Source organism: Rhopalosiphum maidis, chromosome 3, assembly GCF_003676215.2.
Source record: "Rhopalosiphum maidis isolate BTI-1 chromosome 3, ASM367621v3, whole genome shotgun sequence".
In the NCBI taxonomy this organism is placed as follows: domain Eukaryota; kingdom Metazoa; phylum Arthropoda; class Insecta; order Hemiptera; family Aphididae; genus Rhopalosiphum; species Rhopalosiphum maidis.
In genome coordinates, this window is record NC_040879.1 from 4,937,080 (window position 1) to 4,955,854 (window position 18,775).

General features: G+C 31.5%; 2 protein-coding genes and 1 pseudogene across 2 annotated transcripts; 2 read left to right on the top strand and 1 right to left on the bottom strand.

Annotated features, from left to right (window-relative positions):
- Positions 1 to 7,655: 7,655 nt before the first annotated feature.
- On the top strand, positions 7,656 to 12,893 carry LOC113560164 (annotated as a pseudogene).
- Positions 12,894 to 13,813: 920 nt separating this feature from the next.
- LOC113560165 lies at positions 13,814 to 15,400 on the top strand. Its single transcript, XM_026965924.1, is given in 8 exon segments — positions 13,814 to 13,866; positions 13,947 to 14,257; positions 14,313 to 14,445; positions 14,499 to 14,675; positions 14,730 to 14,834; positions 14,898 to 15,118; positions 15,150 to 15,194; positions 15,197 to 15,400. Coding segments are annotated over 8 exon segments (1,233 nt in total). The 5' UTR covers positions 13,814 to 13,829.
- Positions 15,401 to 15,681: 281 nt separating this feature from the next.
- Positions 15,682 to 17,496, bottom strand: LOC113560166 (protein ZBED8-like). Its single transcript, XM_026965925.2, has one exon. The coding sequence runs from the start codon at positions 17,494 to 17,496 to the stop codon at positions 15,682 to 15,684; it is 1,815 nt and encodes a 604-aa protein (XP_026821726.2).
- Positions 17,497 to 18,775: the final 1,279 nt, after the last annotated feature.

The window sequence follows — 18,775 nt, forward strand, 5'->3', positions numbered from 1 at the left end:
TAATTTGGTAATATTGTAAGCAACATATGTATTAAATATTGAATAAATTTAAATTGCTATGTGGGTGTTTATCATTAAATCTATGTCCAAGTATTTTAGTTTTATTTGTGAATGATTAATGAAAAATATTGACAACTTTGATGGTTTCAGAATATTATTTTGTCATGACAAAACAATCAGCTTTATTTGAAATATTTATAACAGCAGAACTTTTGATTTGCAATTTTTAATATTAATATTGATTGTTCGTATCATTTAAAATAGGACCATTATTATGTAATACGTTCAACTTAATTTGATCACTTTTACAGGGTTTATTTCTTCAACTTTTTTTATTTTTAAGCTTTTCGTCATATCTATTGATAATTTGCTGAAGTGGTTTCTCATTTTTCCTTAACATTTTTTTAAGTTGACTCATAAAATTCTCAAAAGGAAATGTACTGCAGTTATCCAAAGGGCCGTATTTAGCATAATCATTACACACGTGAAGTAATCCATGAACATTATGTGATAATAAGTGTATACCATATATTTTACTGTAATTTTGTACAAAATATGTTAATAGTTGACGTGCAAAGTCAATGTATTTTCCAAGATTAGGACTTAGTAATATTATGAATGCTATATTCAGTGATATGGAATGTTTGAAACAATCATCATTTAAAACATTTTTAAGTACTATAGGTCCAACATATAGTAAAAAGAATCTAAATTCTGTTTCTTTCCAACGAGGAACTTCAAAAAGGGTTCTAGGTTTTCTCAGAAAATCACAGGGTACATATTTTTTTAAATCTAGCAAATAAGATGAAATTTCATTAACTTTTTTACTTGAAATACGTACACTTGAAAATGGACTATTTGAAATCCACATGTTAATTAATTTCTTCATAATGCCTAAGCATGTAAGATGAAGATAATCTAAAGGAAAATAATAAACTGTATCTATTCCTTTTACTTCAACCAATTGAGATACAGTATCAGAAATATGATATTCTTCATGAGACATGTTAATATAACCATTATGATTTCTTTTATCACAAATTTCTTGAAAAGAAAAACTTATTCTATTTTGTAAATATTCGCCTTCTTGTTTAAATCTGGTACACGAAAAAAACCCAGAGTGGCCTTTAATCTTCAATACAAATGCTTTTTCTGGGGCATCACAGCAGATGGCATCTATTGAAACATTTTTAAATTTATCATTTATCACAATACCTTGATTAAATATTGTTTAAGCTTCAATAACAAAATTATTTAAAAAGTTGTTAGAATCTTTAGGTTTTTCATAACCATGCTATATGCCAATAATAAATACATTGTTATTAAAAAGACGAACATATCCCAAAATGGGCCATAATTAATTTAAGCTACTTTTGGCTATTGGAAGACCGTCAATTCCAACAACGATTTTAATATCTTCACATGAATTTAAAATACTTGAATATTGTTTTATTCCATTTTCTAAAGCAAAATGATAATAGATTCCTGATGGTTCAATATCACGAACATTTATAGCTTCATTTGATTTAACCTTTAATAATGTTCTACAATCTTTGGGTAATTTTTTAAAACAAGGGTGTTTGCGTAACATACTTAATAATGCATTGCAACTATTATATATTATATTAAAATGAATTGCCCAATTAGTCAAATCATTATCAAAACACTCTTGCACAATTATATTAACTTGCTCAATAACTTTATTGCTGGTAATGCTTTGTTGCAGAGTTGTTGATGGTAAAATAATAGAACATAGTAATAATAGTTCATAGTATTTTTTTATCATAATTACTATTATCTGGTGTTAACTTTTCTGGCAATGAAATAATCTTACTTGAATTTGAGCATTCATGTTCGTTATAATGTAAATCTGTTGAGCTGCAGGTATCATACAGATTTAATTCTTCTTGTATTTTTCTACATTAACTTCTGTAGCTCTTAATCATAACTGAAATGTGCTTATATTAGTTATATATGCAAGACTATATAATAGGTGTAAAATAAAGAAAAAAGTAAAAATATGTACCTATAGTATATAATATAATACCTTATAATACCTATAGATATTTTTGATAAATATTTGTGTTTTTTTAGTAGAAATATAACTGGTATAATTTTGGTTTCAATATAGTTAATTTTACCCAATTTATTATTTATAATATATATTGAACATTTAAAATTACTTATAAACCAATATTATTATATTCCTGTATAGGTATAAAAAAGAATAAATTTTGTTAATATGTATAAATTATGCTTTAAGGTTTATTTACATACATAAAAGACCTAACCTAACCTTTTTCACTTTTCGGATCCCATTTTCGACGTTTTTGTTTTGGAATGTGTATATACACAACCGTACCAAATACTCGTAAATGTTTATGTCTAGCTTGACTTTAAAATAAAGTTTTTAAGGTGGCTTACCTTTTTCTGAACTAGTACCGGTCATATGTAATATATATATACTACTTCAGCCCATAATAACACATCTAAATTCTTAGCACATATCATTGTTCTAGCTGCTTCAACGACTGTCCTGTTTTCCCTTTCCACTTAACCATTTTGCCTTGGTGTATACGAAACTGTCGTTTGATTTTGTATGCCATATTTCTGTAAAATACTTGTAATATCATTATTTACAAATTCTAATCCACTGTCTGTCCTTAGTATTTTGACTCTAGATCCTGTATCTGTTTTAATACCTTTAATAAATATTTCAATAATATTTTTTACTTCATACTTATTTTTAATAAAATATACTGTTCTGGAGTGTGAGAAATCATCTTTGAATAATAAGAAATATTTTGACCCACCTATTGCATTGGTCCACATAAATCTGCATGAATTAGTTTCCCTACATTAGTATGCTTTGTAGTACTTTTATTAAATGATTTACGTTGTTGTTTTCCAATTATACAGTCATCACAGAAAAATTGTTCATCCTTGGTTGTATTATCGATATTATGTTTAACCAAACAATTCTTCACGTATTGAATATTTTGGTTCGTGCCACAATTGTAATGTGTTTTCTACTGCAATGTTCGCATAACATTCAGTTTTATTTGGCACTTCAATCTTAACCTGTAATTCGAATAATCTTCCTTTCCGTTTACTTGTAAGGACTAATTGTCCATTCTTTGTTAACTCACATATTTTATTATCGGAGGATAATTTTAAACATTTATCTAATACTGTATACATGATAATAAATTAAACTTTAAATCTGGTACATGTAATACGTTCGCTAAGTAATTTCTTTTCCAATTACCTTTTATCTAAGTCAATATATTTATATTACCTTTGCTTGTTGCATACAAATTAGATCCATCATCGATTGTTATATGTTGCGTATTTACTAATGACTCAAAACTAGAAAACCATTCTAATTTGGCACACATATGATCTGATGCGCCCGAATCTAATACCCACATATCCGTTGTGGTATTATATAGTATTGACTCACTAATGAATGCGTTTTCGTTTGAATTCGACGTACTTGACTTTTTTAACTCCATGCTCCGAAGGTAACTCTTACAATCTCTTTTGAAATGTCCCTTCTTACCGCAATAAAAACAACTTAATTTATTATTAGTATTAATAAATTTATTTTTATTTTTATTATAACTGCCGCGTTTTCTACTAGATTGGTTTTGAAATTTGGCTGAAAATGCACTCGATTTTTCTTGATCGCCCACTTCACCTTTAATCTGCTGTAATCTTGATTCTTCAATCAACCAACGACTAGTTAAATTATTTATCGTTATACTTTCTGTTGGAATAGAGTCCCAAGCAGAAGCCTGAGTGAACTTGAATATTGAGGTATTTAACACAAATGATAACACGACTTTATGATTATAATAACAGTATACTATAAATGTAACATACAACTAGATTTAGACACACGTCGTACAACGTATCATATCAATGAGTATCCGAGAGTGACCCAGAGAGAGTGAGTCTTGTACACAAAATGAGCCCTATTTATACGCGTTATTGACGTCACATAACCATACCTATTATGTATGTGGTATTAATAAGTATTGCTTCACATTACAATAGCAAATTAAACTATGATATATAATATATTGATACGTGCACCCATGTGCTTATTTTTTTTACACACAAAAAAGCACCGGGCAAACGATACGATAGGCATCCAACTGTGTTCACCACGATAAAATTGACGATTTTTTTAAGTACTATTACATTCTCAAGAACCACGTCTCCCAAACTTCTTTTTATATTGTATAATATAATAATTATAATATGATTAAGTAATTTTATCCAGCTGGGATAGAGTAATAGTTATTACTGTATGACCCAGCCTAAAAATATTTTAAAAATATTAAAATTATACCGCTGTCATGTTACCATAGGAATCATGAAACATATATTTAAATAATTTGTTTTTTTCAATAGCATTGTTATTGTTAAAGAACGAATGAATAGTTTAAGTGAAGAAAATGGCAATGTGCCAAAGATTGTAGTGGGTTTTGGCTTCCAACCATCCGAGCAACGTTATAAAGCAAAGGCTGAACCTGAGTATGTCATGACTTTGATAGATTGCTACGTTGAGGAGCATATAAAAAATATCAAACTTAATTCAGGCTTGGCCAGTGGTGGCAATCATCTAATTATTAAGAATCCAGCGTTTCTGCCAAAATTGTCAACTCAATCTTTGCCAGAGAACATTATTTTGGATAGTAAGAACTGTGAAATTTACCGTTATCTTACGATGGAACGGCGAGATAAATTAAAAAAGGCAATCGCAGATCTCTTTTTTGAAGATGCTAAGTTATGCAAATGCAGTGATCAAGATAAGTGTTCATCTTATTCCGAAATGATGACTGTGTTTGAGGCCGGGGTACGAGTAGCATTTAAACGGATGCACCCCGAATTTTACACAGATTCTTTACAGTATCCTATTCTTGATAATGATATGCGATCTATGGAAAAACATTCTACTAGGCAATGGTGGAAATCGTTTGGTTGGCTGTGGCTCAATAGAGCAGGCTTAACCAGTAAATATAGAGACCGAACAAATGAAAAGCCAGCCATAATTCCGAAACGAATGCAAGTAAAGTACATAAAAAGTAATGCATATCACGTAAAACCACAGAATGCCAACAATAATGTTGAATACTATCCAGTAAATTAGATTTTATAACACGGAAACGATTTTGGACAGTTTTAATCATTCATATAATCACATCATAAAAATAAATTATTTATTTTAAATCATGAGATATGAGTGAAGAGATTTATAAATTATTACCAAACCAAGTTTTAGTTTTATTGAGACCTTTATGACATATTATAATTACAATATTTCTCTGACAATATTATGGAGTTCTATTAGTCCATTCTAGGTGAATAATAAAGAGTATAACATGCCTTCTTTTCGTTGCTTCAGTTGTTGGTCTCAAATAAGCATAAAATCAATAATATTTAAAAAAAAATTAAATTAAGATAGTTGTTTATTAGTTTAAGTATACAGGAGCATATGATAGCGTATGCCATGAAGATTATTTGGATTCAATTTAATGCTGTACCAAATGTGATAACGTGACGTTCTCGTTCCTCTACTCTCGGATCTGAGGTCCATGATTTGATCACGGCTGCATTATTTTGACTCTCTTAACACGTTCGTTGCGTACAATATTAATATATTATAGTATAATACATTATGTTAGTACAATATCAATTGTTTACATCTGGTAATTTAAAAGTAGTATTATTCATTTTTTCGTGATTCTTGACGAATGACCATGTGAGTTCAATTAGATTTAGCTAGCAATGGCAAGAAGGTAACCCTAAAATTGTTTTATTACTAGCTTTGGTGAGTTCGTCTATTACATACTTACTACGAAGTGGTTTGATTCTCTTAACAATTTTCAATAATTTATGAATAACCATAGTATTATTAACGACCTCGCTTTTATATTCTAACCATTTTATTATATCGGCCTTCATTGCTGATGATGTCGGTGATTATTCTTCTTTTACCGAGTGATACGGTGCATTGTCTATCACTACAACACAGTTTTCCGTCCATTCATAAAATGTTTGGCCATTTATATCATCGTAATAATCACTTGGGTTTTTTTTCGATTTAAAAAAAAAACTATTGTGGAATAAAATAAAAAAAAATTAACAAAGGTTACAATAAAATATTAAAATGAATCAACGTTCCGTTCAGAATCAAAAAAATTCATGTGAACGTGGAGTAACGTAATAACATTATGTTAATCTTGACAAACTATGTATATAATATATATTTTGTCATGGTATAAATATAACACACGATGTATATTGTATAGTATCATATTCAACAGGTAGTTGATCAGGACATCGGACACTAGCGCTGCGAAACATGCGAGGCCACGACCAGTTTTCCTCTGAGGAGTGGGTCAACTTAACTGAATAGAGTATATACATCTCATTACCCTATCAAATTATTTATTAGTGATTTATTAACTGCCAATGCTACCATTGATTTTTTTATTACATTAAAATGAATACTTCAATTAATGATATAATATGCAATATATAGTGTGCTTGGTTGTGTGTAACATATATTTATTATACTACAGACTACAGTATATACACTAATTGAATGTTCCTACCAAATGTATTAAAAGAATTAAATATAAATGCTTAAGAGGACGCCATACCCGCATGTGTTGTCTCTGTCTTACTAACGTTCATAATAAATTTTCGTTCAGCAGAATACATTTTTTGACGTTAATAAAATAGGATTTTGCTTGAATATTTAATATAGGTTTTTAATTTTCGTTGAAATTTAAACATTTGAGATTATATATTATTATGAATGACGTATCTACCGATAAGTACACAATTAATCATGGCCGTTCATATAGTTTGGGGGGAGGAGGGGGTAAACTGCGTAATCCATGCCCGGGCCTCGCGCATTATAGGGGCTTCATACTGGCACTTGCATTTTTTTAAACTATTTATAATAAATCGTAGAAATTATTTATATTATTATATATTATCATATTGTAATAATCATTTCTTGTTATCGACTTGAAATGGATTTTTTAAAATTTTAGAATCTACCTATAATTGATCAAGCGATTGTTTCAATTGATAAAATATTTCAACAGTTAGCTCATAATTTAAATAATTTTGGTATTTTTATGATGTCTATAGATAATGTAGAATTGCGAAAACAATGTATACAGTTATTACTGACAGATATTAATAGCTAATATATACGAGTAGATGGTATTGATTTATTTAATGAAATACAAATATTTTTTCACACCTTAAATTAAAAAAAAAGCAATTAAGTATTTAGATGGTGAAAACTAAAGAGGCCTTGCAATGATATCATTCCCCGGTCTTAGAACGGCTCTGATTGTTCTATTCTCAAAGTGTGGTACGCGGAAAGCCGCATGGTGGTAGGACGGAAAATTAAAAACAATTAATATTAGATTCTTAGCGTAGCGATGATTTTACATCATGTGTTTTTTTTAATACTCAGATAATAAAGGTTAGATTTCACGGGAAATACGTCAATAAATAAGATATCGTATAAAATCATTGATATTTATCGCATATGTACGTATATAAATTCTGATTATTTTATAATATATCTAATTATTTTATATCAGTACTAAAAAAGTAAAAACATGGATAAGTGGCTAAATAGAGCAACAGACAATAAATCTACGTCTGAAAACTGTTCAGTAAGTTCTGCTTCAAAGTTGGAAAGCGCAAGTCAAGATGTGAATAATCCTATGAAAATAAGAAAATGTTTAAGGAAATATGATCCTGAGTACATTAATATTGGATTCACGGTCATAGACGTAAGCAATGAGCCTCGGCCTCAATGTGTTATCTGTTTTGAAATTCTTTCTAACCAAAGTATGAAACCGTCCTTATTAAAACGTCACCTTTCTACAAAACATTCGACGTTAGAAAACAAACCAAATGACTATTTCGTTCGAAAATTGTCAGAGATGAAAAGCACAAAGAAAATTATATCATCTTTTAGCGGTAGTACTGAAAAAGCAGTGGAAGCATATTTCTTAGTGAGCTTAAGAATAGCGAAGTGTGGAAAACCTCATACCATCGGCGAAGAACTGATTTTACCGGCGGCAAAAGATATGGTAACTTGTATGTTAGGTGTTCCGTCAGCTAAAAAACTTGATATGATATCACTGTCAAATGATACAGTTCGCCGCAGGATTGAAAGTATGGCATTAAACGTTAAAGAAAAATTAATTGATCAAATGAAAAATAGTGATTTTTTTCCATACAACTTGATGAAAGTACAGATGTATCAAACTATACTCAATGGTTTACGTGCGGTATGTATTTCAAACTGTAATTGAAGAGGATTTTTTATTTTGTGAAGCACTATCAACACTAACTACCGCTGACGAAATATTTAAAAAAATGAACCACTTTTTTGTTGAAAATGGATTAAACTGGAAAAAGTGTGTTGGCTTCCGTTCTGACGGTGCTCGAGCTATGACAGGTAAACATGGAGGTGTTGCGACTAAAATAAAATTGGTTACAGAAAATTGTACTTTCATACATTGCAGCATCCACAGGAAAGCTTTAGTAGTAAAACGTATGCCAGAACCATTTAAACTAGTACTCCAGGAAGCCATAAAGGTAGTCAATTTTATTAAATCTCGGGCTCTATAGTCTCGTTTATTTACAAAACTGTGTTCCAAAATGGGAAATGATCACATTCAATTGCTTTTACATACGGAAGTGAGATGGCTCTCTCGAGGAAGAATGCGTAGCAGGTTATTTGAACTACATTCTGAGGTTCAGTTATTCCTAGGAGAGACTAATTTTGAACTCAAAGATAAATTGACAGATAACCTGTGGATAACAACATTGGCATACTTATCAGACATTTTCAATCGTCTCAATGTATTAAATTTAAGTTTACAAGGTAAATCAATAAACAGATTTTCAATCAATGACAAAATTAAGGCATTTATTAAGATAATTGAAATGATAATTAATAATGTTTCGAATGAAAACCTATCTATGTAACATACATTTTTATGTTATTGTTAAATATTAATACATCGATACATTATGATTAACACAGTTATGTGAACAAGAAGTATTTATTTTTATAAATATTAAATATTATGCGAATTGACAATTTCAAAAATTGGGTTGGTGAATTAAAACTTTTTTCAAATGTCGCTGTACTCAATTCTACACTTTGTTGATAATTCTATATTTGATACATTTCAATGCTATTAAATAATATGTAAATAATGCTATAAATTATAAATAAGTTTTCTTACGTTACAAAAATAAATACTTCACATTGTACAATATGGTTTAATTCTCACGTTTCTCACTATCACCCCAAAGTACACAATGATGACACACTACAGTCTTTTTTTTATAATATGTACTGTGATGAAATTATTATTCAAAACAACATTTTGCAGCTATGTGTAGCTATTGTATGTGGTGGTCTTTTTATATCAGTCGTGTTATGTGATGTGAGATGATCTCGTATTGTTTATTTCTTAATTTTTTTTTTTTTTAATTTGATTGTTTTTAAAATTTTTTAAAATATTTAAAAATGAGCGGAAGAAAACCTGCTGTGGCACCTGAAATTGTAATAAACGCTGTTTTACAATTTAAAGAAAGAATTGTACAAATTGGTGAAAACGGTGAAAAAAGTAAGTAAATCATTGAGAATAATATTATATTACATTAAAAAACAATTAATATAAATACTTAATCTATTTTAATGATGTAGCAGTTGATTTATAAACCAGAGTATTTTAAAATTAACATTGCTTACTAAAGGTTATTTTAAATATATAAGGTTGCATTTCTATTATGCTAAGAACAACAGTTGTTGTTAGTTTTTACTACTAAAACTAAATTACTCGAATTAAAATTCGTCTATATCTGGGATTGACAACTCATTGCTATTATAGGGTCAATTTTCGTAAGTGGAAATTTAACGAGCCAGAAAATATAGAAAACAAAAAAAAAAAGGTTCAATAAAATGTACAATTGGCATTTTTTTAGAATACCTATTTAGCATATTTATAATACGACACGAGATATACGACTAAGCTGATAATCTAATAATAACTATGTTAACTATGCCTATTTAAATATGTAATCAATTATAATTATATTTATAACAATAATATTTTATTTTATTATTATTATAATAAAATAGAAAAATCCTATTATTTTATAAAGTAATTTGATATTATTTATATTATATTGATTAAATTGTATTTAATCAATGCATATTATAATGAGGTCGAAGATACGGATGTTAGTTGACCGCGTATATAATCATATCTCACATTAAGTGACAGTGGCTTATTAAAATATGTTTTCGGAATAAATTTAGATGTTAAATTAAGATGGAAATTATTTAGATCTAAATCTATAAATAGATTTAGAGATTTAGATTTAGAATATTAGCTGAACGATCTGCACCGAGTCACCTTTCGTAGTATTGTCAACAACACATATTTCACAGGAATTGTTTTGAGTATCAGACATATTAACATTGTTACCCAATTATTATAGTAAATCTTGGCTTAGCACGATATCAGGACACCTGCTCTGTTCATCGCCGAGATGGAGTCAGTCTGTTTTATAGACCCCCACGTATACGATCACTTTGCTTTCGCTCCACACGCGTTTTCACAGATCTTATAACTCGCTCAACATAATTAGGTTCACACTTTGTTTAATTTTTTTCCAAGTGTTTAATTTTAAAAATTCACAACATCATGTTTAAATGCGTACAGTGTCAGTCGGCATTCACACGTAAAGATAATTTGATCACTCATCAAAATAAACATACGGGTACGTTTTTACCGTTTGCTTTTAATCGTTTAATGTTAAGCCTAATCTTATTAGACATCTGAAAAATGTTCATGGTATCGCCCCATCTCGTCCTCAACCCGTTACACAGATTGGTAACCTCACTGCACTGATTGCTCAATCCGCTCAACCAGCACGAGCGAGTGTTATACAGTTTGCACCTCCTGCCCATCATTTTCAGACTAAACCGCAAATATTTGTCCCCGATCTTCCGGCTGGAGGATTCCACGTGCTATCCGAAGACGAAATTTGTATAGCAGCCATGGAGGAATTCGAAGGAGATGTAGAAATGGAAGATGCTAATACAGGCTAGATTTATTTTATTTATTAGAATTAAAATAATTTTTAAAAAAGACTCGTTTAAAACATAGATTTATTTTAAATTTATCAAACGTTCTGTGAAGCGATCAATGATACAATAGTTGGAGTATTCCGGTATTGCACCGGTTGTCAGTCCGTTTGGTAGATTTATTCTAAAGATTTTTATTTTAACGTTGGATAACATTTTTTTTTTTTTTGTTGAAATAATAAGAAAATAGTTTTATTTGATATTAAATAGGGGTTTTTATTTTTTTATTTTTAAATATTCTTACACTATCGCTGTAAACGGTAAACGCGTGTCCACCGCCAACACCACATCAACTGCTAGGGCGAAAAAGACGCGCATGAACTTAGTGCAGTTCCCCGGTTTCGTTGAGATTACATCGTCCGTCAAACGTAAAATCGTGTAGTGCTATGCTAGAAATATTGCTAACGTATCGAATTACGTAGAGTTTCTCCGCTCGCTCAATCCTAAGCTAAAAAAATTGCTGAAAACACGAATACAGGATCATCCTATTAAATTTAATTTGGAGCTTGAGGCTACCTATAGCCGACCAAACATCTCCAATTCGCAAGAGAATAGAGCTTTTAAAACATCGACGAATGACATTTTTGCCAGGTGATATACCTGAGATTATCGAGAGAGCATTTGTAAAGTTGATGAACGAACGGGAAACTTATGCAAGCAGAGGAAGTGGTTTTACATTGGATACGATAGATGGATTGTTGTTGTCTGTATATAAATACACGCCGATGTCAGGTTCCTCGTATATAAAATTGCCGTTGTGTATTGAATGGAAAAAGGCGACTATCAACCCACAGAATGTAGACCAACATTGTTTTAAGTGGGCGATTCTCGCGAGGCATGTGACGGGGCCGGCGGTATTCCGTATTGGGGAAAATTATAGAGAGCATGAGCATAAATATAATTTCGATGATATTTCGTTACCGACTCCGCTTTCAGACATAAGCAAATTTGAAAAAAATAATAAGACCGTGTCCGTAAATATTTACGGACTTGATAAAATATTCCAACCACCACGTAAATACCCATCGTACAAGGTGTATCCGCTACGGTCGTTGATGAAGAAAAGACCAATCATTTCGATCTGTTATTGGTGGGGGATGAGAGCGGATCACATTTTGTTTACATATCTAATTTTTCCTGTCTTATTCGATCACAGAAAACAGTGCATAACGGACAGGTTTATTTTTGTAAGCGTTGTTTCACTATTTTTGATAATCAAATTTTAAAATTTAAGATGAGTGGACGCGTGGCGTTAGAGCAACATAAATTAATCTGTGGAGGACATAAGCCGATTTTACCCGTGATGCCTAAAGAAGGAGACTGCTTACAATTTAAGACATGGAAAAATACAGTTAGACATCCATTTGTCATATATTCCGATTTTGAGGCAATACTAATAAAGACTGACGAGGAGAAGGGGGTTAATACGAAAATAGAGCACAGACACCAGGCGACGAGTTATGGATTTTTAGTGAAGGCGAGCGAGGACGTACCAGCGGAGCTATTGAATGAATACGACATACCGACAGGGCCGGTAATATATAGAGGGGACGAGAAGCGCAAGGACGTAGCGAGACATTTTGTGGAAGCGATAGTTGGAGTGGTTCGGAAAATTGAAAATTTAATGAAGACGAATATACCTTTGACTATGAGCAAGAACGAAGAAAAAACACACTAAGAGTGTATTGTATGTAATTTGTGTAAATGTAGTGTAGCTAGAGACGAAAAAGTTAGAGATCATAATCATTCGACGGGGAAATTTAGGCAAACTCTGTGCTCGAAGTGTAACTTGGAGTTACAACAACCCAAATTTGTCCCCGTATTTTTTCATAACTTAAGTAACTATGATTCGCACTTTATAATCACTGAACTTGGTTATGACACCGAAAGTATAACCGTTATTCCGAACAGTGAGGAGAAATTTATATCGTTCTCGAAATATATAAGTAGTACCTTCACTGTTCGGTTTATCGATACAATGAGGTTTATAGCATCGAGCTTGGAGAGTTTGGCTGAAAACATAGTTACACCTGAGCTCGAAAACTTTCGCGAGACAGCCAAACATTTTGTCGTTGAAGATATGCCGCTAGTGACTCGGAAAGGCGTTTACCCGTACGAGTACATGGATAGTTGGGCCAGGTTGGACGAAACAAAGTTACCGACAAAGAGAGATTTTTATAGCATATTGACCGAGTCGGGGATTAAGGGGACGGATTTCGAACGCGTAAAAGAGGTCTGGGAACACTTTGATTGCGAAACGTTGGGGGATTATTCGGATTTGTACTTGAAAATTGATGAGTTGGCGGACGTCTTCGAGAATTTTCGTGACCTGTGCATGTCAACCTACAATTTAGATGCGGCCCACTATTACACCGCACCAGGACTGAGCTTTGACGCGATGTTGAAGTATACAGGCCAGAAATTACAACTTTTATCTGATTACGATATGTTATTGATGTTTGAGAATGGTTAGTTTATCAACATTATTATTTTCATTTGTAAAATGTGCATTTAATTATTTTAATATATATTTTTAATAGGTATTCGTGGAGAATTGGTGCAGGCGAGCATGCGATATGCGAAAGCAAATAACTTAAAGACCCCGAATTATGACATGACGAAGGAGAAATCGTGGTTGATATATCAAGACTGTAAGTATATATATTTTTTTTTACACGATTTTTCAAAACTTTTTTTTTCAAAACTTTTTAAACTTTTCTTAACTTTAAAGGTAACAACTTGTACGGCTTGGCAATGTCAGAATACATGCCGTACGGCGGATTTAACTGGATTGAATCCAACTTGGACGGGTTAAGCGAATTAAAACCAAAATCGGAAAAAGGACGGGTATACGAGGTAGATGTAACATATCCACATCATTTACACGATAAACATAATGACCTACCGTTCCTAACGCAAAATAGTATACCGGAAGAATCAAAAGTAAAAAAATTGATGGCGATATTTGAGCGTAAAAAGAATTATATTGTACATTATAGAAATCTACAACCGGCGATTGAGAACGGGTTACTAGTTGAAAAAGTAAATATTTTATTTTACAAGATTTTAAATATATTTTAACATTTTATTTTTATAGGTACATAGAGTCTTAGAGTTTAGTCAGTCAGATTGGCTTGCCAAGTATATTCAAATGAACACCGAGATGCGAAAAAAGGCCAGGAATAAGTTTGAGAAAGATTTCTTTAAGCTTATGAATAATGCTGTGTTTGGTATGCTGCTTATAAACTTTTTTTTTTCAAAAATATTAAAATTTTTATTACAGGGAAAACGATGCAATCTAAACGTAAAGAGATGAAAATGGAGATGGTATCATGTGAGAAGCGATTGCAGAAACTAATAAATAAGACGATTTTCAAACATGGGATATATTATAATGATAATCTTACAGCTGTGACACTTGAAAATAAAATAATCACTTTTGATAAACCTATCTATATTGGTAGGAATACTTTAAATTGTACATTAATAATTATTAATTCATTTTTTTCTATAGAATTTGCGGTATTAGATATTAGTAAAACGTTAATATACGACTATCATTACAATGTGCTGCAGAAACACTACGGGGAAAATATTAAGCTTATGTATACCGACATAGGTAGAAATAATAAAATTATTAACACACACATATATTTACTAAATAATAATATCATTATTACAGATTCTCTAGTATATCAGATTATGACGGTTGACTTTTACGAGGACTTGTTGGAAAATCCCAACTTAATGAATAGACTGGACACGACAGACTTGCCTCCTACACATCCATGCTACACCACAGCGAAGAAAAAGGTCCCAGGTTTTTTTTCAGATGAACTAAAAGGTCATACGATGACAGAGTTTTGCGCACTACGTGCAAAATCATACGTTTTCAACATATATGCAGGAGTAGACGATGAGCGGAAAAATAAAGATGATCAGAGTAGGAGGGGAAAAGATTAAGGCAAAGGGTATAAGGCAGAGCATGTGGTTAAAAACCACATGACGATGGATGAGCATAGAAAGTATTTGTTTGGGGAAGCTGGTGTGGAGATGTATAAGGAGAACGTATCTATCAGATCGTTTAAACACCAGCTTATGACTATAAAAACTAAAAAGTTAACATATAACAGCTACGATGATAAGAGGGTAGTACTAGATCAGTGGTTCCCAACTCAACAATAGGCACGGACCACTTTTATAAATTTTTCACCGTCACGGACCACTCCCTGATTTCAACCCTCCCCCCCTCTTTATATTACTTATTTTTTTTATAGTTTTATATATAGTTTATAATTTCTAGGTACAAAATAAAATCAGAAATACAGTTTATGTCGTGGAAAAATATTTTAACTTATTTATTTAAAAATTTAATTTAATAAAAAAAGCTGATACAAATTTAAATTTTACATTTTTTTTTATTTATTCAATGAGAAAAAAATATAACAAATGTATATTATTGAGTATTAATGTGACTTATTAGGGCGCGCTTCTTTTACCAGTTGTGAAATTCTTGGAACGATGCTGTTGCTTAGTGCCAGTCGCATATCATCACTTGGATTCAGACGATTTCGTTGTTTATTTTTTATAGATAATAGTGAAGAAAATCCTTGCTCACATAAATATGTGGTTGAAAAAACTATGAGGAAACGTAATGCTGTTTGCCGAATGTTTGGATATCCCATGGCCTTTTTACACCAAAACTCTTCTAAGTTTGTACTATATTCAAACGAACTCTTCAAGTTGCTGTCGTTCTGAAGATCTATTAATTCATCTTGCATTTCTTCTTGAACATTGTTGACTTCGACAGTGAAAGGATTACGAATTAACTTCTTAACAACATCAGTGTCTACTACACCATATTCTGGAAAGTATCTGGTAAATTCCTCTTTAAGGACTCTTAAGTGTTCTAATACATTATTCTGAATATCTTCTGTAAAACATTTGTAGTGTTCGTCATCAATAAGAACTCGCAGTGTAGGAAATACAGAATAATTTTTCATCTGAGTTTTGTCAATCCAAAGATTTATCTTGCAGACAAAAGCGCGAACTTTATCTTCAAATACGAAAATATTTGCGGAACCTTCAAGTTTAACATTACCATAACCTTGCAGTTGCAAATTTAGGTGATTTAAGTGGCCAAATATATCCGCAAGATATGCAATTTGCATTTCAATTTTTGGCTCACAAAGTTGCTCATGTAAATAGTTCATACCTTTATCGATTAAAAAAACCTTCAACTCCTCTCGAAGCTCAAATAAACGTGCCAACATATTTCCTTTTGAAAGCCATCTTGTTTCAGTATGAAATAGTAATGTTTCATACTCAGCGTCCATATTTGCACATAATTTTTGAAAAACACGTGTATTGAGTGCACTATTTTTAACAGCATTCACTAACTGTATGGATATTTTCATCGCAAAAGCTAGATCTTTTGGTAATGTTTTGGACGCCAACGCTTGACGATGTATAATACAATGCGTAGTTAATGTGGTTGGATTTTTTTGTTTTACCAATGTAGCTAAACCTGAACGTGATCCGAGCATAGCAGGAGCGCCATCGGTACAAAATCCAGCAAGATTTTCCCACATTAGTTTATGTTTTTCAAAATAATCAAGGATTATTTTCATAACGTCAACCCCTCTTGACGTAGTTTCTAATACTTGTGATAGTAATAATTCTTCTTTTATTGTATTATCTGCACTTAAAAATCGAACAAAGATTAGCAATTGACAACATTGTGCTACATCCGTACTTTCGTCACACTGAAGAGCAAACCAGGGAGATTTTTTTATGAGGCATATAAGCTGTTCTTCAATGTCTTGTGACATATTTCCTATTCGCGATTTTACAGTGTTATTTGATAAAGGAATGTTTTGTATTTTTTTTGCTGCTTCCTTACCTAAAATCTCTTCTGTGGCTTTCAACAAACACGGTTTGATCAAAGTTTCACCAATAGTATGAGGTTTTTTAGATTTTGCAATTAATAGGGAGATCTCATATGAGGTATGAAGCACTTTTTCAGAGGTTTCAAATCTCGTACCACTTGTCCCAAGTTTCATTTTTTTAAAGTTTTCCTTCTTACCTTCAAAGAATTCTCGAGAACGATCACTAAAATTTGGGTGGACTGTCTTCAAATGTCGTTCTAATTTTGCAGGTTTTAGTGCATCATTACTGAGAACTGTTGTACAAATCACGCACTGTGGTCTTACTTCCTTATTCACTGTAATATCGGTGAAACCAAATGTAATGTATTCATCATTGTATTTTCTTTTCGGCATGTTTAATAGTAATATTATACTATAATAAGTATAATATATAATTATACAAACAAATAAATGTTAATTAATCAAACAACGCACAAGAAAATATGTACTTTTCGTAAAGCGAAGTCACGTAATGTACTAACTTACGATATGACAAATAAATATAATACGAGTAAAATAATAATAGATAAAATATTAATGAAGATAAAATACGAAACGAGTAGGTAATACCTACGTGATAAAATTATCGACGGATTATGAGACATAACTAGTAATAGTTACCGTAATATTATAGTAGTATAGTGGAAAAACGCAGATAAATATTTATCACAATTCAGCTATACCCGCATGACCGAATGTTATTTATATCCGTACATAAATTGTCATCGGTTGCGATAGTGTGTTATCTGGCTGTTACTTAGACGCTAAGCCGTTAATAACAAAAATATCAAGTATAATTTCGCTCATTTTTTCAATTTAAATTTTTTTATTCGCGGACCACTTAAGATGAGTCCGCGGACCACCAGTTGGGAATCACTGATTTAAATAATACAATAAAACAGTTTTTTTTTTTCAAAACAATTAGCTAGTAATAATTATAATAATAAATCACTATAACAGTAGTAATAACCCATTTTTTTTTCACAATAAAATGCTTTCTTTATTTTTGTGAAATATGACTTATTACACTAAATACAATTTTTTTTTTTTACAAATTTGACATTTAATAATTATATAATATTCATAGATTTACATTATTTGCATATTCGCTTCAAACGGTCAAATCCTATTATCCCGCTAAATGGTCTTTTTCCCAACTGTTCCTCTTCTACGTCCGTGACGACGTATCGGTCATACCTTAACTCTCGCGCTATCTGGTACTGCCCCTTATATTTAGGTTCTAGTTTCCGACTTTGTCCCGATGCCGGTGCATCCCACTTAATTAACACCAAGTCTCCTTTCCGAAACTTTTCAGGTTTCTTTTCTCTTTGTGTTATCTTACGTAATTCTTTTTCTCTATTTTTTCGTAGTTCCTCGGATGGGTCGACTTCTCTGTTTGTTGTACCTTTATCTTTATTTATTTTCGATATCTCGCTCACCAACGGATTATTGACGCGACTAGTGATTTTGAAACAGTATACCACGTCGGACGGCGTATAACCGGTCACTCTATGCTTACTGTTATTAATTCCCCACTGTACTTCCATCGACCTTAGGTCCCAATCGGCGTTATCGGGATTTTCGGTCTTCATTGCCAAATATCTTACAGCTATCCTGTTCATTATTTCGGCCT

Bases quoted from the DNA above. Each gene is read 5' to 3' on its own strand.
- LOC113560166 (XM_026965925.2), bottom strand. From the start codon at position 17,496: ATGCCGAAAAGAAAATACAATGATGAATACATTACATTTGGTTTCACC.